This window comes from Giraffa tippelskirchi, chromosome 12 (genome assembly GCF_054371585.1).
Source record: "Giraffa tippelskirchi isolate mGirTip1 chromosome 12, T2T-mGirTip1v1.2.pri, whole genome shotgun sequence".
Taxonomy (NCBI): Eukaryota; Metazoa; Chordata; class Mammalia; order Artiodactyla; family Giraffidae; genus Giraffa; species Giraffa tippelskirchi.
Window position 1 is genome coordinate 35,958,569 of NC_137286.1, and position 24,802 is coordinate 35,983,370.

Consider the following 24,802-nt stretch of genomic DNA (forward strand, 5'->3'; position numbering starts at 1 on the left):
GGTGATTCAGCTGAGAATTTTGAAAGGACCGTGCTGAAAGCAGGGTGGAGAATGAACTGGACAGAGGGAAGCCAGGACAGACATGGGAATATGAGTCATCCAGGCCAGGGATGACCAGAATCTGGACTAGAGTAAAGACAGTGAGAAGGAGATGAGAACTATTTAGGAAGTGAAAGTGTCAGCATGGGCATGGATTAGACTGCGGATGATGGAGAGGGCAACCTGCTTTGGGGACAGGTTATTCCAAGCTGCTTACCCAGAGAGTGTGGGGTGGCTGAATGCTCTGAGTGCTTGCCCTGAGGAGGAATGACTAACCCCTCACAGAGGAGACACTGCAGATGGGCTGCATGGGCTCTCAGCTCTGGCCACTGGCTGTGACAGCCAAGGGGACTATTCAGATGTTCTAGCTGGGACCCTCAGAGCCTAGCTTCTGATCCCCATTCCTGAACATGGCCACATGTGCTTCCCCCGTTGATGAAGAGCTGTCAAGGGGTCCTAGGATATCAGGGCCTCATTAGTCAGATGGGAAAACTAAGGCCCTGAGATGGGAAGGAGGTGTTTGTGCCAGAGGACAGGGTTGGGTAAAGGCTCAGACCATGTGGTGCATCAGAAGCAATGCTGGGCCCAGAACCCATGCCTCTGGCTTCTCGTCCCACAGACCTTGGTCAGGGAACTTGAAGCCTTATGGGAAGGATGGAAGTAACTCAACCCAACAGAATATGAGGAGCTTAATGGTAACAGGGGTCAGAAAAGGGCAGGAGGCCGCCATGTGGGGAAACAGCTAGAGCTGGAGGCAGGAGCCTGAGATCGTGGCCCATCACCCCTCCCTCACCCTGTTGTTGTTGTTGTTCAGCTGCTCAGTCGTGTCCGACTCTTGGTGACCCTATGGACTGCTGCACGCCAGGCTTCCCTGTCCTTCACTATCTCCCAGAGCTTGCTCAAACTCATGTCCACTGAGTCAGTGATGCCATCCAACCATCTTGTCCTCTGTTGCCCCCTTCTCCTGCCTCACTCTGACTTTGATTAAGTCTCTTTTCCTCGTTGGGCCTCATTTTCCCTGTGTGTTCAATAACGCTAACGGAGCAGCTGAATTCTGGTCTATAATAAGCTCCGTGCTGGTTCTGGGATTCTAACTGGGAGGGAAAAATTGCAAGTGCCAGTTAACTTCTGGTGCATCTTCAGGACCAGCCTGTGCTCCTATGCCGCGTGCTGTGTGTGCTCAGTCGTGTCCGCAGCTGTGTGGATCACAGCCCACCAGGCTCCTCTGTCCATGGGGTTTTCCAGGCAAGAGTACTGGGGTGGGTTGCCATTCCCTTCTCCAGGGGATCTTCCAGACCCAGGGTTTGAACCCATGTCTCTTGCCTCTCCTGCATTGCAGGCTGGTTCTTTACCACTGAACCACCTGGGCAGCCCCCTGCTCTCATGCAAATACCCAGCTTCTGAGAGCCAACTCTTTACAGAGAAAGATAACATAATCCAGAACACCTAAAATGCATCAACAATGCATTCCACAGACAATAAGAATTACTATTCACGCAAACAAGTAGAAAAAGGTGATTGATTATCAAATCATAAGCCAGTTAAGAAGTTGCTTAGAATATGCACAGAAGCTGACCTATTTAAATATTTGAATTAATGGACAGGGCTTTGAAACAACTGTGATTAATATGTTAGAGAAGGGTGGGGGAAAGATGGATAAAATGGATGTAACATTTCAGTGGAGAAACAGAACCTATGAAAAGAATTAAATGAAAATTTTAGAACCTTAATATACAATATCTGAAATTGAGTCCTCAGTTGCATGCATCTAACAGCAGACTGGACACAGTAGAAGACAGGGATGTTGAACCTGAGGATAGATCTATAAAAAAAATATTATGACTTACAGTCAGAAAAAGAGAAAAGAGAGAGAATGGGGGAAGAGATTAGGGTATAAGAAAGAAGTGAGACACGATCAGAAAGTCTAACATGCGATTAGAGTTCCAGAGGAGAAAAAGCAATAAGTAAAGAAATCATGGAGGGACTTCCCTGGTGGTCCAGTGGCTAAGACTCCGCACTCCCAGTACAGGGGGCCTGGGTTCAATCTTTGGTCAGGGAACTAGAGCCCACATGCCACAACTCAAGATCTCATGTGCTGCAATTAAGCTCAGGCACAGTCAAAGAAATCAACATTAAAAAGAAGAAGGAATGTCGACCTAAACCTTTGCAAATCTAATGAAAAACACCAACCCACAAATTCAAGAAACTCAGAGAATCTCAAGGAGGACAAATATAAAAACCGCGACGCCCTGCAATCAAACTGCAGGTAAGGAGAAACACCCATAGCACGTGGGCCTGGGCCTCTGGGAGACAAAGCACATGGTGGCTTTGAAGACAAATTGAAGCAAACTTCCCACCGGCAAACTGGTCCAGTGGGGAGAAAAGGACCATCGTGTGACTTAGGAAGAATGAAAGTGCAGTCACCGCCCTTTTTAATGCACATCATGAGCTAAGTATTTCTAATCAGATAACCTGACCAAATCAGCTGGGGTCCACAGGGAAGCCCTCAGCGTGCATTACTGGAGTGAGTCAGGCCCCTTCCATTGGGCTGTGCTTTTAATGCATACCCAGGCGGGGCCAGACCCCCGGGGCAGCAGGGCGGGCACACCCAGCGCATCTCTGCCTTTAATGGTCTGGTTTGTGGAGTACAACTGACATGGCCTTGGCCTGATCAATGCACACTTTGGCCAGAAGCTTGATGGTATCTAATGCAACAGCAATAATTTTTTTCCATCCTATTAGGGCTGTCTGCACAGACTGCCCTGCCTTCAAACCCATCTGCTATTGGGATGGCATCCAATGTTTATTTCCATTAGTTTCGCCATTGTTGGTAACAATAAAACTCAGGAGACAGTTGCAAACTAATGATTTAGGAGCAGGGTGACGCTGAATCCGACCTTGGCCCCTTTCCATCCACTGTGAAGATGACTGGTAGTTGGCCATAAATTTAAATTATGGCAAAAGGATAACATAAGTTATTCCTCTGATGGCTAATTTTATCAGCTAAATAGGCTTGTCATTAAAGTTATCGGCTGTTTTACAAATCACTTCCCATGTTTGAAAAAAAAAAAAAACAACTTTCCTTCTCACAGTTGGAGATCTTGAATAATCCAGGTAACAAAGACTATTGTGCTGAGCTGGGGGGCTTTGGCCTCTACAAGAAAAGAGGGGGCTTCTCTGGATTGAGCCAGCCACATACGCCACCCCCAGAATGAGGAGAGAACCCCTTTCCTGCTGCTCTGAACCTGCTGGCCCTCAAAAGACAGGGGCGTGGCCTCTGCACCCTTCCCCCTGCTTCCACTGGAAATGCCTATCCCTTAAGGGCAAGATTATCACCCTGTTTCTTCAGGAGGCAGGCCAGGGGGACCTGCATCATCCAAGGAGGACTGATCATTGTGACTGTCCCTCTTGCTATTGGGAAGAGGGGAACGGAGTTAGGAAATATTGTGGGCCTACTAAGCGGCTATGCAGGTGACTGTTTTCAGGAGGCTCACAGTCTACGTTGTTGGGGTCTGGCGCCTTAGTATGAATGTGTAACTGAGTCCACCATCCAATGGGGGCAGAAGCAAGGTCACCGCTTTCAAGCCCGGGCAGTAAAAATCATCTATGCACAGTTCTCTACCCTCCCTTTCTTATCCTCTGGCTGAAGGGAGAAAACTCCAGACACTCAGAATAAGCAGGAGCCGTGACATGGGAAGAGCCTGGAGGCCACAGTGACTGTGACACAGTGTCCCTGTGCCCCCACCCCCCTCAATGTCACCGCCCTGGGCTGCCATGGGGGGTGGGGAGGGGGACAAGTACGCTCCTTCCGTGTTAGGCCACTGGATGTCTGGATCTATGTGATGGAGCAGATGGTGTTACTCATTCTAACAGACTTGTACAGATGCCCTGTTTGTGGTGTAGGAAAATGCACACAGAACCTGGAGTTCCATCCGGGCCCTTCCTTCCATGACAAACAGTGAGACCCTGGGCGAGCCGCAGTCTCTCTCAGCCTCAGTCTTTCCATCTATAAAAGGATTAATAATACCAAGCCTGCCAACTCTGACCATCAAGTCAAGATGAGCTAAAACATGTGGCAGTGCATTTGTAAACAGTCACCGTTATACAAATGATTTAGTATTGTTTTTATTCTTTCTCTATCTCTCACATTTACTGAGAGACTTCAGTGGGCCAGACTTTCTATATTACTTGAATTAATCTGAACTTCACAGCATCCTTGTGATATAAGCCTCGTTTTCTCCATTTCTCCAATGAGGATCCTGAGGTCCAGGGGTGACGGGGGTGATCCATGTAGCTGAGGTCAGAATTCCTCTTGCTGACTCCCTGGGTGAGAGGATGGCCCCCCACCCCGCAAGCTACCCTCACACAGGACTCTTCTTTCAGAGCCTGCCGCTTGCCCCAGGTCTGAGGCTGTCCTAAGGGGCTCACTGAGTTCCACTGGCCGCCTTGCAGGCTGGGCCTCAAGTCATCCTAGACTGAGCTCCACCTCCTTGGGTCTCTTGCCAGTGATCTCAGGGTAAGATGGTGCTGAGGAAGCAGAAGTTAGCTGGTCCCACAGGGCCAAGAAGAGAAGAGAAACAAACTTCCACAGGACTCTGAGTTGGATCGTATTATTGGGGGCCAAAAGTTGTTGCAAGGCTTAGAGAGCAAAGAGCAGGTACAATGAGGACTTCAAAATATGTTTTGGAATTAGAGCAAGGGGCTGGGCATGGATGCACTAAAACCTCAGAGGTGGTTTCATATGACGAATAGGAAGAATATATCATTGCACTGATTTAACCCCTGCTTCGAAAATACCTTTGATTTCTGAAGCAGCCATTTACAGAGACAGACAAAAAGTGCACACATCTCTCTGAAGGACAGTCACTAGCACCCCTCCTCTGGAATCCATTGGTGTACAGATGGATGCCTAATAAAATTCTGGGGGGACATACAGGCAAAGAGCAGAATCCACAGAGAGAGCAAAAGAAAAGTGAACGGGAATGACCTTCCAGCCAAAGGATTGTTGAATGCAGGGGTCTGAGGGGACATATTTTCATCACAGGAATGAGCCATCTGGAGGAAAACTGCAGAAGCCAGGGCTGGAGGAAGGTGAGGCCGACCAACAGAGTGCACCCTCGTCGCTCCCCCCAGCTTGGCCCCTCTGGGCTCCTCGTAGGAATCTGCTAAGGGTGAGGTAAGCCTGGTGGCCAGGAGAGACGTGGGACTGAGGGCAGCACTGAATCCTGTCTCCCTGTGAAGACCAGAGGGCCAGTGTGGTCCAGGGGGAAAGGACCAGAATAAGCCATAAGACGTCCCTCTTCCATCTTCATCCCCCACTGGCCTCAGATTCCCCCATCTGCCAAATCCAGGGGCCCCCAAGGAGGTTCCCGGCCACCTGGGGTGTGGCCACGTGGTAAGAAATGGGCTGCCACGTGGCACAGAAGATAAAATGTGTAAGCTGTTCCTGCAAGAAGCTAGCAAACCATGTCACCCAGAGTCTCCACATGGTCACCGTAAGAAGCAATTTAAGCTTTCTTAAAAAGCTAAGATGAATTTTAAGAAGAGTCACTTGACCGGTGAGAGACCTGACACACCCTACCTCAGCCAGGTGCTCAGGGTGAACACCCACCGTGATGTCAGAGTGACAGTATTACTTTTGATATGATGGGATGAGAATGGCACAGGATCTCTGCGGTCTCCCTCCCAAACTCCTGGAACTCCGATCGAATCATGAGAAAAACACGAGTCAAAACCCAACAGAGAGACATGCTATAAAACGCCTGACCAACTCTCTCAAACTGTCAAGGCCCTCACAAACAAGGGAGGTCTGAGGGACTTTCAGAGCCAAGGGGAGCCCCAGGAGACATGATGACTCATTGTCATACGGTATCCTGGATTGGATCCTGGAACAGCTCAAGGACATTCGATAAAAACTGAATCTGAACAATGTGTGGACCTTGATAATAACGTACCAATGTTGGTGCATTAATTGTGACAAATGCATGACGTTAAGGTAAGATGTTAATAATGGGGAAATGGGGTAGAGCACATATGGGAACTCTGTGCTACTGTCATAATTTTCCTATAAGTCTAAAACTGTTCTGAAAAATAAGAGCTGGCAAATACATGCCAGAGAGAGAGCAAGGTGAATGCAAAGTGATGCCACACATTTCATTGGAACTTTGGATAAATTTCAGTTTCTTAGGTAGAGTACATAAATCTAGTTTGGAAATTGCTTCATTGAACCCTAAGAATTCCAGCTGGAAGAGGGAGAGAGTTTGAGACCGAGATGAACAGAATGACCTGGGATGGGGTGGGGCGGGGGTGGGAGCAGCAGTGAGAGACCCTTTGGAAGCTGCTGAGGGAGCTGAGGGGAGCCAGGTCTGTGCCCACAAAAGAAGGGGTGTCCTCAGGCCATGATTTAAAGACACCCTGGTGCTCAACCTGATCAAGGTTTTCACCAAGCCCTGAGAAGTGACCTGGGTAGAAAAATGTCATGGAACAAGACCCTAAGCAAGGTGGGCTGGGGAAGAAGGGCATTCAGTTAAGACACCTGGATCTACTCCTGGCTCTAAAAGCCCTCATTTAGCTGTGTGCTCTTGGGCAAGTCACCACTCCTCAATTTTCTTACCTGCAAAATGGGTGTGTGGGGGGAAACAGGGGTTAGTTCTCATAGAGTCACTATTTATCATGTGCCGGGCTTTAGGCTAAACAATCCCACAGCCATCCTTCCAGGATTTTATCACTAGCCCCATTTTTCAGATTAGGAAAACCAAGGTCCCCAGAGGTCTCACTGGTGTCCAAAACCACAAGTAGCCAAGCTGGCTTTGCACTCAGGTCTGTCCGTAACATCTTAACTATTCCAAGCACTTTCCTCACAAAGGATCTGGCCACCTCTGACATCCCATGAGCCAGCACTCACATTTCTTTAAGGGCATTTGTTGCCCAGTGAAGTCTCAAGGCTGGTCTTACATCCAGCTGAAAATGAAGTGTCTGTGTGCTCCCCGCTGTGGAGCGGGCAGGGCCGAGCTCTGGGAGAGCGGAGAACCCAGCCTCGGTTCTGGCCAGCCCCTCCCGCTCTCCTGGCAGCCCCCTGGGATTCCAGCCCGTCTGGCCCTTTTTGGCTGTCTTAACTCAGATGACAGGCTTCAGGTGTTTTTTAAATTAAAACGGTTTGTTTCTGTTCATCTCTTTTCCAGATGTCACTACCTAGAGGGAATCTGTCTTTATTTATGGGCTCTTTCCTGCGCGGAGTCCAAGGGAGTCTCCCTCCGGCCCAGACCCCCGGGAAGGAGGCCACTTGGAGCGGGTGATGTGAACCAGGACGGAACGTGGCAGGAACGTGGGGTCCCCGGGGGCTCAGGACAGGGTTGTGGTGGAAAGCAGGGGAGGTGGGTTGCCGCCAGGGCTTCCCCTCAGCCACGCGGCACATGGGCTGTTAACGTGAGGCTCGCAGGGCCAGCTCGCTCTCTGCGGCCTGGGAGGCCATGCATTTATGAAGAGCAGATGCAGGGCTGTGCCTGTGTCTTTCTTGTGGCCAAGTGTGGCCGAGCAGAGCATTTGTTTTCCTATCGGACAGCAGACCGGGAGCTGCCTGACCACGCTCTGGCCAGGTCCTGGATGAGGCTCAAGGCGTCGTCTCCTTGACCCCAGACCCTGCTCCCCTTGGTGGTTCTACAGCCTCTTCAGGCTTCATTCCCATCTCCACCCTGCCTCTCCGATCCATCCTCCAATGGTGGCAAGAAAGGTACACTAAAAATTCAAACCTGGGGACTTCCCTGGTGATCCAGTGGTTAAGACTCTGCTCCAAATGCAGGGTACCCAGGTTCGATTCCTGGGCAGGGAACTAGATCCCGCATGCCACGACTAAGACCAGGCACGGCCAAATTAAAAAATAAAATTCAAACCTGAGAGATCCCCCTGCGGCTGCTGCTAACACTGCAGGTTTCCTCTCTCTCATCAGGATGAAAGCCAAACTACCCGTGCAGAGGACAGGGGGTGGAGGGGGAGGATGGGCCTTCAGTGAGGCCTGGATTCCTAGACAGACACTCTTCAGGGCCCAGTTGCCCATCCCCAGCCCATGCACCCCCCTCAGCACAGCCTCACAGGGCCCCTCCCTGTCTCTGAGTCTTTTCCTTGGTTCCCAGAGGGCGGAGGGCACTGCTGATGCCTCTCTGGTGGGTCTGGGGGGTCCTGGGTGGCAACTGACCCACAGCGATGCCTGGCAAGCTCTGCACACAGAATCCGACTCCCCTCCCCTTTCAGAGACCACAGTGCCCAGAAGACCCTGGTAACTGAGAAGGTGACTCAGCCGGTTCGGGTTGGAGAGCTGACTGGTCACCACAGCAAGACGAAAAGAAGCCTGGCCTGGGAACTGGGGCTGAGTCCAGGCCTGGCTGGGCACAAGTGACCTTAGAGACACGTCTCCTGACTCTGGGCCTTGGGCTCCCCGTGTGTCTGTGAAGGGGCCGGAGGAGCTCGCTGACCACAGGGCCCTGCAGCTGTGACACTCTGGGGGGCTTTAGTGTTCTCAGCCCAGGATGGACCCGGGCAGAACTGAGAGTGGCCATGCATTACCCCTTGCTCCTGACAGATCTGCGTCAGTCTCTCCAGCTGCTCGTCTTGGATGGCCTTGGCCTTCTCATACTGCTGGATGACCATCTCCATCTCCACCTTCACCGGCAGGACGTAGGCTGCAAGACAGAGACAGACCCATGAAGAGCTTGGCAGGGGCAGGGCTGGGTGGGGAGGGGCAGGGGGGGCTGGTCCCAGTGTCCAGCTAGCAGCAGGTTCAGGCCCAGGTGTGGTTCCCAGAAGATCTAGCAGTGCAGTGGTAGGCATGGTACCTAGGTACCAACAGCACCCAGAAAGTATAAGAGGGCTAGAACTCTAAGCCATTGTGACCGAGATACTCACGTTCCTCCTTTTCCATAGTGACATTCTGCATACGTGCTCAGTTGCTCAGTTGTGTCTGACTCTTCATAACCCCATGGACTGCAGCCCACCAGGCTCCTCTGTCCTTGGGATTTTCTGTAATTCTGGCTATGTGCATGGCTGCCTGGCACGAGGACTATATTTTCCTGTCTCCTTTGCAGCTGTGAGCAGCCATGAGACTACATCCTGGACAATGGAATATAACCGCAGGTGTCATGAAGCAGCTTCCAGAAGCCTTTCTTAAAAGGCAGCTGGGGTTGATGAGGAAGTGGAGATATTAGAACCTTCCCACACTGCCGGTGGGAATGTAAAATGGGGCAGCTGCTCTGAAAAACAGCAGTTCTTCAAAATATTCAACAAAGAGTGACCACATGGCCCAGGAATTCCATTCCTAGGAATCTAAGAAAAATGAAAACATACGTCCACACAAAAACTTGAACATAAGTGTCCAGAGCAGCCCAAAGTGGAAACAACCTAAATGTCCATCAGCTGACAGACGGATAAATAAAATGTGGTACATCTATGCAATGGAACACTTTAGTTCAGTTCAGTGGCTCAGTCGTGTCTGACTCTTTGCAACCCCATGGACTGCAGCACACCAGGCTTCCCTGTCCATCACTGACTCCAGGAGCTTACACAAACTCATATCCATTGAGTCAGTGATGCCATCCAACCATCTCATCCTCGGTCATCCCCTTCTCCTCCCGCCTTCAATCTTTCCCAGCATCAGGGTCTTTTCAAATGAGTCAGTTCTTCGCATCAGGTAGCAAAAGTATTCGAGTTTCAGCTTCAGCATCAGTCCTCCCAATGAATATTCAGTACTGATTTCCTTTAGGATTGACTGGTTGGATCTCCTTGCAGTCCAAGGGACTCTCAAGAGTCTTCTGCAACACCACAGTTCAAAAGCATCAATTCTTCAGCACTCAGCTTTCTTTACAGTCCAACTTTCACATCCATTCATGACCACTGGAAAAACCATAGCTTTGACTAGATGGATTTTTGTTGGCAAAGTAATGTCTCTGCTTTTGAATATGCTGTCTAGGTTGGTCATAGCTTTTCTTCCAAGGGGCAAGCGTCCTTTAATTTCATGGCTGCAGTCACCATTTCACAAGAAAAAGGAATGAAGTCCTGATGCATGCTTGGTGGTGCTAGTGGTAAAGAACCCACCTGCCAATGCAGGAAACAAAAGAGATGTGGGTTCGATCCCTGGGTCAGGAAGATCCCCTGGAGAAGGAAATGGCAACCCACTTCAGTATTCTTGCCTGGAGAATCCCATGGACAGAGGAGCCTGGCGGGCTACAGTCCATGGGGCCACAAAAGAGTCGGACATGACTGAAGCAACTTAGCACACGTGTACACATGCTACAACATGGATCGATCTTGAAAACATTAAGTGAAAGAAGGCAGATACAATAGACCACATATCATATGATTTCATTTAAATGAAATGCTCAGAAGAAACAAATCTATAGAGATGGAAAGTAGATTAGTAACTGCTTAAGGCCGGAGGGGAATGGGGAGTGAGGCTAATGGGTTTCTTTCTGAAGTGATTTTTTAAGTGCTCCAAATTTAAATTTTGGTGATGTTTGCACAGTTCTATGAATGTACTAAGAACCATTGAGTTGTGCATTTTAAATGAGTGAGTCTTATGGTATGTAACTGTATCTCAGTAAAGATATAAAAAAAGAAAAGGCAGCTGGGGCTTTCCTTTTGACTGTTTATCTTATTCCTTTCTTCCTTCTTCCTATTGGCTGAAATGAGGATGTGATAGCAGGCAAGGAAGCAGCCATCTTGGACCGTGGGGGTGACTTTGGAAAATAAGCTATGTTCAGCAAAGCAACAAAATAGGAGGAACCGGGGACCATGATTATGGATGCTCCTTATTGACCCTGGACCGCCTACCTCCTGCAGGCTCTCATGTGAAAGGAATAGGCTTCTATTTTAAGTCACTTCTGAGTCTAGTTACTCACAGTCAATCCTACTTATAAATGAAACACATTGAGACCCAGAGGAGAGAACTTGGACTCTGGGTTGGAGAACCTGGAGAGTTCCCAGACAGAGGCAACCCCATGGACCCCTCCTCTGGCAGTTCTCTTGGCTCTTGGGAAGTCTCAGGATCAACTCTTGACCTGACCTTGGCCTCTGCCTTTCACACTCTTCTCACACCTCTCAGAACCCAGCCCTTCCAGACCCTTCAGAAACCTCGGTCACATGCCTCTTTTGCCACTATGTTCTAGAACTCTCCATGTCTCAATTCCCCAAGTTCCTTTCCACCCACAGCCTTCCAACCTCCAGATGTTCTCTGGCTGCTGTAGGAATCATGCAGACGAGAGAAATCAGAATTTTTCTGTTTGCTTTCAAACTCAAGGACAGCCCATGAGTCCCTGAGACCTGTCTCCAGGCCCCAGAGGCTGCCCCAAGCAGGCCCGCTGTCCCTGGGGTCTCTGCCGAAGCCAGTTCACACCCAGGGTGGGAGTGGCAAACCAACTCCCATCCGTTCACACGGCGCATCCCTATCATGATGCTCCCAGTGGCTCAGCAATGCTTGATGTGTCAGGACAAAGGGGAACAGCTGGAAAGAGCATTCACAATGGGGGCTGTCAAGATGCATCGGTGTGAGGGTATCCAGCTGTCCACAGCTGGCAGAGAGGAGCCAGAAGGCACTGTTCGTGCCCTGGAGGGAGTGGATGTTCTCAGGGACAGAGCTGAGAGCAGAGCCTGTGCGGATGGGGGAGGCTGAATGGCTAAGAGAGCACCGGTAGGCCTTGGGGGTCCTGCCTCCATTTGTGGCTCAAGGCTGCTTTGCTGTGTGACCCTCCTCCCTTGGGGCCTGAGCCTTCCCACCTGTGAAATGAAAGGATGGACAAGACGAACCACTAGCACCTTCCCCGATCACATCCCGGTTTGATGAGGACCCTGGATTAGGGGCTCCCTGAGCAGATGTCAAGCCCCACAGTATTCACAGGGTGGGACGTGGCGGGGGAACTGAGGAAAGGCTGCCCCGACAAGGGAGAGACCCCAGAGGCCGTGCTGCCCTTCCTGCCTCCAGCTCCCCACCGTTGGGTCACTCACCATCAATCACTCTCTTCACCCGCCAGATCCGGAACATAATGATGAGGCTGATGGCATCCCAGGGGCTCCGGGGCCCATTGGCCACAGTGGATGCCACCATCGGGGCCAAGGACAGGATGATCACTGCCCCGTCAAACACCTGTGAGAAGAGGTGGAGGTCAGCACCCTGGGCCACCTTCCTGAATGTCCTGGAACCAGTGACCAGGTCGGGCAAGGCAGCTGACTCTGGCCAACGACCCCCTGCAGCCCCCTCTGAAGGTCACCCCCCATCCCTGGCTACCTCTCCTGATCCTCCCTAGTCTTTAGGGCCCTCTCCCTGCTGGACATGCTCCTGAGCACTGTCTCTCCTTCAAGTGACCTCAGTCCATCGCCAGCCTTGGTTCAGACTGCTTTGGGCTATTCCAAGCTTCTTTTTCAAGCATCTGCCTCCAGCATCTTGTCTCTTCTTGGGACAGGCTTGCATCCATGTCACAGGGTTCCTGCACTGGCCTCTCTGAACCTCTCACTGGCAGCAGGGGCTGAAAGAAGTCCCCTTCCCCTTGGGAAGCCCAGAGCCTGCATCTTCTTCATCCAGGGCTGGTGCTGAGTCTCTAACTCTGCCTGGAGGCAGAGTTCAGAGAGGAGGGGACCCCCGCTTAAGCTTCAGCTCTGGGCCTTGCCCTGCCATCAGCCTGTTCCAGCCTGGCCTTGGTCTGAGACTTCCACAGGCCAGGCCTCTATGTCTGCTCCCAGAATTTGACCCAAAGAGGCTAAAAAGTGTGTGTTGCGGTAGGGGGAGGGTGAGGAAGGAGTGGGCAGCAGACACTGACCTCCTTGCCTTGTCCTGTGTGCACCAAACTCAAAAGGACAGCCAGACTCCCCAGCACCCCATCTCCACCCACCACACCCCTCTCCTTTTTTACATGAGCAACTGGTTTGCTCTGCAGAAACCCAGGCTGAGAAGCACTTTTAGGGTTCCCTCACTTTGTTCTCTGACCACAGGGCCATTTTAAAGAGTGGATTTGTTTTCAAACACGTTTCAGAAGTTTTCCAAAATGATTCAAGAATAACTTTTTATATTTTGCAGAACTTCAAGGAGATATTTTAGACCATATTCTTTTGCTGGAAACTCTCAGTTGGCTCCCCTCCCTACCCACCCAAAGGCACAGCTGGACAGACTCGTGTGTCCAGGGTGGGAGGGAGCTGGCCTTTGTTGATGGCTCCCACCCTGGGATGGAAGGGACAGTGACAGTCTCCAGCTTCCAGGATGGCTGGCTCGGGGTGGGGGGGTGCGGGGGACACTGGTCTTTACCTCTATCTTGTTTTCAATGTAATCCCAGATCCCGAGCACCACAATCCGAAGAACAGTCTGGGGAGAGGAAGTGAGAAAAGAGGGCATGGTTATTGCTCTTCCTACCTGCTTCCACCAGCAGAAAAGGCTCCAGAGCTGAGGATCCAAGGCTCTGCTTCCTCGGGAAGAGTCTTCGCCATCCCCTAAGTGTCTCTGGGTTCACATGCCCTCCCCAGCCCCGCCTTGAAGGCCCCAGCTCAGGTCTGCATTACCATTGGTGCCAGCCCCTGGCTCAGCACCTTCAGTGCTCCCACTGAACACAGATACACTCTGAATCCTTGGAATGGACACTCAGAACTCTGCCTCCCTCTCCAGTCATCTCTTGCACTCCTGTCATGACACAAAGCACTTGCAAACCCACAAACATGCAATTCTTCCTCATTTACCTTGTCTTCGCATGTGGCAAAGACTGCCCATAGACTGCTCCCCCACCCCCAATCTCTCTTCTCTCCTTACACAGTAATTGGAATTTCAGTATGACCACCCAGAAAAAGACTACATTTCCCAGCCTTCCTTGCATCTGGAGTGGCCAAGTGACTAAGTTCTGGCCAATGGCTTATGAGCAGAGAAGCTCTGTATACCACCTCTCAGTTGTGAGCTTTAAGGGATTAGTCTCTTCCTCCTCTTTCTTTCTTTCCAAAGACTAGAATGTGGGCATGTAGGTGTGGTGGGGAGGTGTGTTCAATTAGGGAGGGCTGGGCAGCAAGATGGAGGCACTGCTGGGTCCCCACCAGCCCCACATCAGCACGTGAGCCTGAACGGCTGACCCCACCTGTCCTTCCATGAGAGAGGAATGAATCCTGCCTTGTTTAAGCCCCTGTGTTTTTGGTTTTCTTGTTAGAGCATCTTGGCCTGTGTCCTAACCCTTTCTCTACTTGGAAAGGCTTTCTTCTTCTTCTGAAAGTGAAAGTGAAAGTTGCTCAGTTGTGTCCGACTCTTTGCCACCCCATGGATTATACAGTCCATGGAATTCTCCAGGTCAGAATACTGGAGTGGGTAGCCTTTCCCTTCTCCAGGGGATCTTCCCAACCACTCAAACATCACCCCATGAAGCTTCTCTACCCTCTCCAGGCTTGGTGCCTCTTTCCCGGGTGTCCCTATAGTCTTCGGAAACATCGATCGCTGCTGTCCCCTCCCCCAGCACTTCATCTTACCTTGTGGTGACTGCCTGCCTGATGCCCCAATTAAGGATGAGGAGACACTGTCTGATTTCTCTCGTTTATCCCAGTCTCTGGCAAAGAGTGACACTGAGTGATTACCCATATGAGTGATGAATAAATGCATGACTGACTGATTCCTTAAAACCCTCCATAACTCATTTCAATGCCTCTGCCTTCTGGGGTGGTTTCCTCACCAAGAGTACCTTTTTCTCCAAAGAAGATACTTAGAACCTGGTCTTGTATGACCCTGGTATAATTGTCTTAGGTCCTTCCCTGAACCAAGATGAGAAGTTCACGGCAATTCCCTCCAGGTGGGGTCTGTTCTCCCACACACCTATAGGATTGGGTTGGCCAAAAAGTTTGTTCAGGAAACCCACCTGAACTTTTTTGGTCAACCCAATACAAGGTCAGCCATCTGAACCTGGCCAAAGCTGCAGAAAGCCTAGGGATCTCTACCCATACTTAGGCCACAAAAATAACCGGCTGCTAAAGTTTACGCCTTCCTCATGAAGGACTATCCCGATTTCCATGAAGGGATGAGAAGGAGTGATGCTGGTGGTGGCCTGTGTTTGGGAACACAGAGGGGCACACGGCAGCCTGACGTCCCTTCCACCTGGCTTCCCAACCTCTCACTTAACTGCACCGCAGCTCTGAGTGGGTGCGGCGAGATCTGGGTTGGGGTCTGGCATCTTGAGGTCACAGCTCAGTAAAGAGCTGGTTGTGTGGCCAGGGGCAAGTCAAATCCCCTCTCTGGGCCCATTTCCTCTTCCGCCCGAGAGATGGGTTAGAAGATACATATCTTTCAGTTCCATATGAGACTAACATTTGCCATCTGGGTCATATCAGTAGTTTGCAAATCCTGGGCCGGCCCTCCTCACACGTGATTCCCATTTTACAGAAGGGGGAGCTGATGCTCAGAGAGGTTAAGGAAGTTGCCCAAAGTCACTCAGGCGTTGGGCAGTGAGTCAGTATTCGGACCCAGAGGTCGCTGACTCTGCATTGCATACTCAGGCTGCATGAGAACACCAGACGCTGTCCCAGGATCTTCCATTGTTGCTCACTCCCTCGAATTGTGCTGACTTTAAAACTCAGCCTTTGTCTCCTCTGAAAGGATACACCAGCCACATCCACCCCAAACACACAATTCTGAGGCTCCCAAAGCAAAAAGTCCTTTCTAGCAGAGGAGCACAGGGCCTGGTCCAAATATGATTTCTCCTTCTGCTGCTCCTTTTGAGATTGTGGTAAAATACACACACACACACACAAACACACATATTTTATCACTTAAACTATTTCTAAAAGGCTCTGTGGCATAAAGTACATTCACATTATTGTGCAACCTTCACCATCATCCACCTCCAGAACTTTTTCATCACCCCAAACTGAAACTCTGTGCCCATTACATATTAATTCCCCGTCTCCCCCCTCCCACAGCCCCTGGAAACCACTATTCCACTTTCCCTTCTTGGTTTGACTACTCTCAGAATCTCATTAAAAGGGAATCATCCTGCTTCTTTATAAACAAAGCAGCACTTACGGAAAAGTCAGTGCCCCCCCCCCCCCCGGGGGTGGGCGGTGGGGGGTAGGAGGGGGAGGAGGAAGGGAGCTGGCCAGGCTGAGACTCAGCCAGGAACTTGCAGAGGGGAGGGGCAGGCAGCAAACACGCAGCTTCTGTGCTTTAGGAAGGGATGGAGGCTTGATGGGCTCCTGGGCCAAAGTGGTGCCAGGCAGGCAAGCAGAACAGCAGAAGCACCTGCCTCCTGCCTTCCTTCCTTGCTGGTCCAACCACAGCGACCCCCACCCTCCCCACCAACCAAGGGAGCCTTTTCTTTCTAGCCCAGACCATGGAAACAGAACAGCTAAAAGCAGCTATGGAGAGGGCTTGGGAAACCCCTCCTGGGCCAGCCTCCTGCTGGAGATGGGAAATGGCCTGGAACTGGTGGCTCTGAGTCAGGGTCAAAGCTGGAATGAGAACGCAGCTCTGAAACACCCCACCCAGGGGCTTTTCCCCTGTAACATCCTTTGCAGGTCTCAAGCCATGCTGCCTTCCCACCTCACAGCCCTCACCATGGGTCTCGCCCTGGTTGACTTACTATTGATAACTATTGATAACCATTGATAGCTAGTGTTCCTCAAAGTGCTGGCAAGGACCCCCTGCTTCAGCAACATCTGGGTTGTTGTTTGTTGTTCAGTTGCTAAGTTGTGTCTGACTCATTATGACCCCGTGGACTGCAGCACGTCAGGCTTCCCTGTTCTTCACTATCTCCCGGAGTTTGCTCAGATTTATGTCCAGTGAGTCAAAGATGCTATCTAACCATCTTATGCTCTGTTGCCCCCTTCTCCTGCCCTCAATCTTTCCCAGCATCAGGTTCTTTTCCAATGAGTCGGCTCTTTACATCAGGTAGCCAAAGTATTGGAGCTTTAATTTCAGCATCAGTCCTGAGGTTCTGTTTAAAATGAAGATTCCTGGACTCTCATGGAGATCCAGGATGTCAGGACCTCTGGGTGAAGGGCCCAGGAATTTGCCTTTTAAACAAACTCCCCTGGGGTTCCAACAGAATGGCAGGGATGTATGAGGTGACAATGCCCTGGGTGAAACCAGGGAGGCCACAGGCCCAGACGCAACAAGGAGAAAGAGAATTAGATTAGGAGTCAAAGATCAGGGCCCCTTTCTAGTTCTGACTAACCCTTACTAACCATGGGACAGTGGCCAAAGCCACCCACCCCCTACCCCAAGACCCTTGGCCTTGCGATCCTGCCCCCAAGAGTTGCAAAGGTCTTTGAGGCAGGGAGGGACTGAGGGACCTGTACCCTCATTCCAGCTGCCTCTGTCCCTCCTGGGACTAAGAGTTTTCAGTCTCCTTCATTCCAGTCTCACCTTCCAGAGATGAGGTTGCTCTGATGCTCAAGATAGGCTTGGCAAAACCTACAGGATGTCATCATTTATTATTTACTATAAGCCAAGCTCTTCTGCCATTTTACAGATACAGAAGCTGAGGCTGAGAGGGGCAGGTAAACCTTCTGGTTCCCAGGCTCCTCTTCCTTCCTACTCCAGGGCCCTCATCTTTTCCCTTGGGAAGCCCTGCTCTCAGAAGGGACGCCTCTCCCTTCTCCCCAGCGAAGGGGCTCAGGCTTCAGGGAGCAGGACAGTGGGTGGGAAGACCTGACCCTTGCACCTGCAAAGAGTCAGACACAACTTAGCGAGTGAACAAAAACAACAACAACCCCTCCTCCAGGCAAGAGATTCCCTGGCTCATTGATTGGTGAGCAGAGTGGGGGCTGGCACCCTTGCCCCCCACAGACTCATCCCAAAAGCTGGGCCCATCAGCCAGGAAGAAGGAAGCAGCACGCATCTTGCCCTGAGCCTGTGCCCCTGCAACACTGCAGCTGGTGGGTTTGAGGAGTGGGTCAGTGCCCGGGATCTCTGGGGAGCCGCCTGGCCTAAGGAATACACCTGGTGGGCACCAGGCCACTGGGGGGCCACCCTTGGTGCTTCCTCAAGAAGCCTATCTACACCTGGGCAAGTTTTTGCTACCAAGATGGCTGCAGGCTCCCTCCCCTGCAAGCCCCCTTTTAAACTAGAGCAGCAAGAGGTAGGCACACCGCCCGGGATCCAGCTACAAGGAGAACTTAGGAAATGGGAGAGACCTCTGTGGGAGCTGAAAGCAGTCTTCAATTTGTTTGCAAAAGAAAGGTTTATCGGGTGAGAAACCTTTTAGGGGTGACCACAGGGCAGCACAAGCGCGCCCCCTGGAGTTAGACGTTGATAAAACAGGAGCAGAGTGAGCAGCTCCCCCACCTCCCTCCTCCACCCGCAGGTCTTCCAAATGTGCGGGGATCCGGATGGTGAAGGGAATCTGCCTGCTCCCTGGGCAGCCTCCGCCCTAGGGATCCAGAGGTGACCCCGCACCAGACACCGTAGGCGACAGGCGCACTGGCTGCACCGGTTTCATTTCAGCAGGCGGCTCCCAGCTACCTTAAAAGAATGAGTTCAAGGCCGGCAGGATAGAGCGTGGTGGCGACTACGTGACCAAGGGCAGTGAATTAAGCGCAGACATGACCGGCTGTGTGCTCACGGTGTGGGCGGGGGTGACAAGAGGAGAGACTGGAATCCACAAGACAAGCAGAGTTTGTTCTAGAACTCCCTCTCAGCATATGAACATCTCCACTCCCTCACTCCTGAAACATCTCTCACTGGCCCCGTGTCTCCCTTAAGCCACAGCCCCCTGTCTCTTCTCTCAAGTTTCTGAAGAGGTGTCTCCACTAAATCCACAGGCCCCCAGCAAAACTGCTCGCACCTGGTTAATGCTGACTCTTCAGCAGCTTGGGGGGTGCACCGCTGGCTTCCTTGGCTGGTTTCCTTCCTTCCTTCTTTGGTTTCCAGGGTCTCACACCCTCTGGATTCTCCTCCCACCTCCTGGCTACGTCTTCTCAGTCAGATTTCCATCCTCAGATTGTTTCCCTGGGCTCCATTTCTTCTCCTCTCATGCTTCCCCGTCCCCAGACGACTGCACCCTTGGCTTCAACTCCCACTAGACACCCTGAGGCCTCCCTCCCTCCCTCCCCTCCCCCCTCCTCCTGCAGCAGTTTCTGGGCTTAGTGAAGGGCATTCCCTACCCCCTCTTAGGAGACCAGTCCCCCTCCCCTCAGGAAGTCATGCATGGCCCCCTCTCTTGCTCACATGCTCCCCTCCATGGTGGCCAGTCCCCACGTCCTGCAGAGTTTAGCTCCTTCAGCTCCATCTAGCTTGTCCCTTCCTCTGTCCTGCTTCCACTGCTCTGGGTCAAACCTTTAACCCCGAAGCTGAACCACACCTCCCAAATAGTCCCCAAATTCCAGTCTTCCTCCCACTTCCAACACCCACTCCTCACCGCCTTCCGCGGGCGATTTCTCTAAAAGGCCAATTTCGTCATGTCTCTCTCCTGCTTGGAGCCTCCTCCTCACTCCTGAACAAGACGCCCCACTCTTGAGCAAGGCCTGGAGGGGACCTCGTTACTGAGCCTTGTCCCCAGGACATCTCTCACCACCTCCCCTGCCGCACTCAACACCCTGACATGCTGCGGTTGCCCTTTCTCAAACAGTCCCTTGTTCGATCTGTGATCACTGCTTGAAGGCCCTCCATGCCCACACCCACTTGGCAGCTCACACATCCACCAGCAGCTTGCGTCCCCTCTAAGATCTCTCACTGACTGCAGTGGGAGATTTAAGCTCTATTTCTTGTTCTCATTATACACGTCTGCTTGGCTCCTTCCCAGTAGCTGGCGAACACCTGAGCTGGGCCTGCGTCTTGATTATCAGGGCAGAATCCTCATGCCCAGAACCACCTACAGCATCTGGCACAGAGTCACTCGAAAGTAGGAGCCGGATGAATAAGTGAGAGCTTCCATTTTTCAGGTGCCTCCTCTGTGCTTCCCAGGTGGCACTAGTGGTAAAGAACCTGCCTGCCAATGCAGGAGACTTGAGAGATGCAGATTTGATCCCTGGGTTGGGAAGATCCCCTGGAGAAGGAAATACCTACCCACTCCAGTAGTCTTGCCTGGAGAATCCCATGGACAGAGGAGCCTGGTGGGCTACAGTCCATAGGGTTTCAGAGTTGGACATAACTGAAGCTACATTAGCACACCTCTGTGCCAGGCTCTGTATTAGGCACTGGGAGATTAATTTTACTGGTCAGTTTGGCTGGGTCAAAGGTGTACAGATGTCTGGCCAGACATCATTTTGGGGTGTGTCTGGGAGGGTGTTTCTGATGAGATTATCATTTGAACCGGTAGACTGAGTAAAAGCAGACTACCATCCCCAATGTGAGTGAGTCTCCTTCTATTCAATCCACCAAAGGGCTAAAGAAAACAAAAGCCAAAGGATTTGCTCTCTCTGCCCTAACAGCTGATGTTGAAAGAAACCTTGATCAACTGATGGGTGGATAGACCAACTGTGGTCTATCCATATAATGCAAGAGCACTGAGACATAAAAAGGAAGGAGGCACTAAACCACACTACAATGTGAATGAACTTGAAAACATGTTGCATGAAAGAGCCAGACACAAAAAGTCATATATTGAATGTTTCCACTTTTATGAAATATCCAGAATAGTTAAGTTCATAGAATCAGAAAGCAGGTTGGTGGTTGGCAGGGGCTGCGGGAGAGGGGGAATGGGAGAGTGGCCACTCAATGGGGACAGGGTATCCTTTGTGTTGGAACTAGGAAGGGGCAATGGTTGCACAACACTGGGTGCTAAATGCCACTGAACCTTTAAGAGGCTGTTATGTTGGGACTTGCCTGGTGGTCCAGTGGTTAAGAATCTGCCTGCCAATGCAGGGACACAGGTTTGATCCCTGGTCCGGGATGATCCCACATGCCTCTGAGCAACTAAGCCCCCGTGCCACAACTACTGAGCCTGCACATTCTAGAGCCTGTGCTCTGCAACAAGAGGAGTCACCTGAATGAGAAGCCCGCACACAGCAATGAAGAGTAGCCCCCCTTGCCATAATTAGAGAAAGCCTCCGTGCAGCAACAAAGACCCATCACAGCCCCAAATCAATCGATCAATAAAAATAAAAGACTCTGTTTTGTGAATTTCACCTCAATAGAATCCTAATAATAATAAACAGAAGGAAGAAGCAGCAGCTGCTGCCCCTGCCTTGAGGCTCCCATCTACAAGGCCAGCCATGGGCTAGCTTTCCCCTCTTCCAGGCAAAGGAGCTGGGCCTCTCTGCATCTCCACCCTGGCTAGAGAATGGGGCCAAGACCCCATGACCTGCACTCAGGCCCTGCTGCAGGGTGACCCAGCCTGGCTGGGCCCCCAAGCCTCGTGGAGTCTCAGGAAGAGAAGCAGCTGGCCTCCCCAGTTGCAAGTGACCACTGGGCCTGGTCTCAGCCAAGGGCAGTTTGGAAACACAGTTTGCACAATTGTCCATCTGGATTCCGAAGGCTCTGCCTGGTCTCAGGGCTGCAGGGCCCCATGGAAGCAGGAGGAAGCGGGATGACCCTGCCTGACATGGCCCAGGAAGCTGGCCAGGCATCCGCATTCACCTCGTGCCCCTGCAGGGACCCCGCCTGGCCTGACTGCGTGTGGGGTGCCTCCTCTCACTACACTGAGAAGCATCTGCCTTGCTGCTGAATAGCTTGGCCTGTTTGAATAGATGTCCTCAAACTGAATTACCACATGTAAAAGAGATGACCAGTGCAAGTTCAGTGCACGATGCTTCATCATGCAGGGCACCCAAAACCAATGCTCTGGGACAACCCAGGGGGATAGGGTGGGGAGGGAGGTGGGAGGGGGGTTCAGGATGGGGGGACACATGTATACCTGTGGCTGATCCATGTTGATGTATGGCAAAAACCATCACAATATTGTAAAGTAGTTATTCTCCAATTAAATTTAATTAATTAATTAAAAAAAATAGATGTCTTCACACTGAGCCCAAAGCACCCCATACTTCTCTTCTCCGGACTCAGCTCTGTGCTCTGGGGCGTCTTCCCTGGAGCAGCCCCTGGATCTCTGAGATGGGCAAGAACAGGCTGGCATTTGCAAACCCACCCAGAGGCCTGCATCCACGCTGCCCATCTTCCTGAGGGCCTGGCAGTTTTCTGCTCCTCCACAGCCTCAGTTTCCTAACTCACAAAATGTCCTGCCCGACTCGGGGACTGTCCCAAAGCTCAGCTAAGATGTGGGGTGGAACGTGGCTCAGGACTAGGTGACTGGCCGCCTGGCCTCAGCAGCCCTTTGGGTGGGATCTTCCTGGACACCACACCCACCCCTGGCCCACGGCCATGGCCCTGGACACTCCCCAGAGGGACAAGGGCCAGCCCTGAAGGGGTGGCGTTGGCTTCTCCCTAGGTGAGGGGGTGTGCTGGGTCTGTGGTCAGAGGTATCACAGGGTCGGGCCTTTGTTTTTCTCAGTTGCTGACCCAGACCTTTCCCTCAGATTCTTAGTCTGCTCCCCACCTGCATGCACCAGGGCCAAGGGGGGTGGGCAGGGAGGGGGCACGTAGTAGTGACAGACCAGACATGAGTCCGGAGCCTTGGCCCCGTTTTGGTGGAAACCGGCTATGTGACCCTGGGCTGCAGTCCTCGTCTGCATGATTTTAAAGGGACACTTTTGGCATTTTCAGCAGGCAAATCTGCAAGCCCGCTCCACGGTGGAGGGACAGTCGACTCCCTCCTAGAGGTGCCCTGGTCGTCATGAGAAGCACAAACACCTTCACACACTTCCAACCCTCCAGGGAGTAGGGGTTGGGGGCCTCCGCAGCAGTGGTCCCCAAGCCTTTTGGCATCAGGGACTGGTTTTGTGGAGGATGACTTTTCCTCAGATGGGGTGGGGGGTGGGGGACGTGCTGTAATTAATGCGAGCCCGAGCCATGGAGATTGATGGGAACACAGATGAAGCTTCGCTCCCTTGCCCTCTGCTCATCCCTGGCTATGCAGCCTGGTTCCTAACAGGCCTCGCTCGGGTCAGCACCTCCGCAGCCTGGGGCTGGGCCCCCTGCTCTGTGGGATGGCTCTAACCTCTTCGGATGCTAGGTTCTCCTGAGAGCTCTGGGGACACCCAGGCTCCCGAACTGGGCTGCCCCTCATGAGGGGCTGGCTGTGCTGGAGAAGGCAGGTCTCCCCTGTTACTTTCCTGTTATCCCTCTATAATTCCTGTTATCCCTCTATTATTCCTGTTACCCCTCTGTTACCCCCACACTCCCGTTACTCCCCTGTTACCCTCACCTTACAGCTCCACCCCCACCCTCCCCATCTCTGACAAGTTCCAAGGTTGAGGTCATTCTCCCCCCAGGCCCGAAGCTCTCCCTGCTGAGCCTTTGGGAAGCCCAGCCCCCTTCCATGGTGTGGAGAGGGGGCGGGGGGCGGGTGAGGGTCTGAAGCCACGATGCCTCTACACAGGGGCTTGTCTGTTTCAGGTGGCTCGTCTCTAGCAGTGACAGGAAGGGAATGCCAAATTAACGCTGGGTAATAAATTCTGTGAAGCCAATAAAACCAAAGCGGAGGGATAGATGGAAGAACCGCAGCAACTGATTAAACATTTTTGTTGGCAGTCACAGACACATGGCACATTTTCCAAGGCTTGCATCAAGCAGACATCTGGCCACGGCCCATGTATGTGTGGGAGGGAGCCCCGGTGAGCGGAGACAAGGGGGCCCCTCAGCCGGAGACAAGGACCCTCCGAGGGGCAGCAGGCCAGGGAGCAGGTACCATCTGGGGGCCGAAGCATCTCTGGGGCAATGACCTTGGTGAGCTTGTGGGGACACCTCCCAGGAGGGGCAGTATTGGGTCTGCCCCCTTAGTCTGAGCCCACACTCGCTGGCCAACTTTGTGGGCTGCAGGAGCCGAGGCCCGGGAAGAGAATGTTCCGGGTGTGGAATGCCTGCTGCCCAGCCCAGCACACCCCATGCCAAGGCTGAGGATTCTGGACTCCAGGCCTAACGGGCCTGGGCCTCCCCTGAGTCTGTGAGAAAGAGAGTGCATGCCACTAGCCAGTGTCAGAGCCGGCCCACCGAGAACCCTGGACACGAGAGGATCCTGGGTGCCTGACTCCTCTGGTTCCCCGATCACATCACAAAACACTCTCTACCTCCGTCCCTCCACCCACATCACTGCTCTCTCAGAGCCTCCTTCCTCCCTTTGAGGCCCTGCTGTGCTCTGGGACTCAGAGTCCCCTCTGCTTCCAAGCTGGTGTGAGCTGTGTGTGTATGTGTGCATGCATGTGTGTGTGCACAAGCCTACACGCCTCCCCAGCAGGCTCTGTACCGTATTCCTTTCTGACTTCCTCCCCATGCCTCCTGACCACATTGAGAGGCCCCAGTGGGACTCTGCCCGGGGTAATCTGGACCTGCAGCAGTGCAGGGTGAGGGCACAGAGAGGAGCAGGCCAGCGGTCAGCTGACCTGGGCCCATCTTCCATTAGGAAGAACAGGACTGCCACACAAAACCCTCTAGTTCTATAAAGACCCGCTGCCCACAGGACGAAGCCCAGTCTTCCCAGCCTCCTCTGCAGACCCTGCCGGGAGCAGACCCTGCCGGGAACAGACCCCAAGATGATGCCCCTGAAATGCTGGCAGGGGTCACTGTGACAGGCAGGGAGCTGCTGAGAGGACTGACCACTCACACTCCTGTCAAGGCGGGGGAATTGGGCTGAAAACCTGGTTCCCATGCATTTCAGACGTACTCAGGGCTACCAGCTCCCATCAAAACCCAGGGTCCTAGGGCTTCTAGGTGCTTTTCCCCTCTTATCTCACACACAGAGATATGGGCAGGGGCTTTATCAGCTGACTCCAGCAATGG

The 24,802-nt window shown here is 52.3% G+C and overlaps 1 protein-coding gene across 4 annotated transcripts in view; it reads right to left on the bottom strand.

The window, feature by feature from the left end:
• Positions 1-24,802, bottom strand: part of TMEM266 (transmembrane protein 266) — a 128,811-nt gene that overhangs the window by 19,068 nt on the left and 84,941 nt on the right. For all 4 annotated transcript variants that reach the window (XM_081549611.1, XM_081549613.1, XM_081549614.1 and 1 more), the window contains 3 exons: positions 13,319-13,375; positions 12,028-12,166; positions 8,599-8,714 (listed from right to left, as the gene is read on the bottom strand). In XM_081549611.1, the coding sequence (XP_081405737.1) occupies positions 8,599-8,714; positions 12,028-12,166; positions 13,319-13,375 (312 nt within the window). The remainder of the gene's footprint in view (positions 1-8,598; positions 8,715-12,027; positions 12,167-13,318; positions 13,376-24,802) is intronic.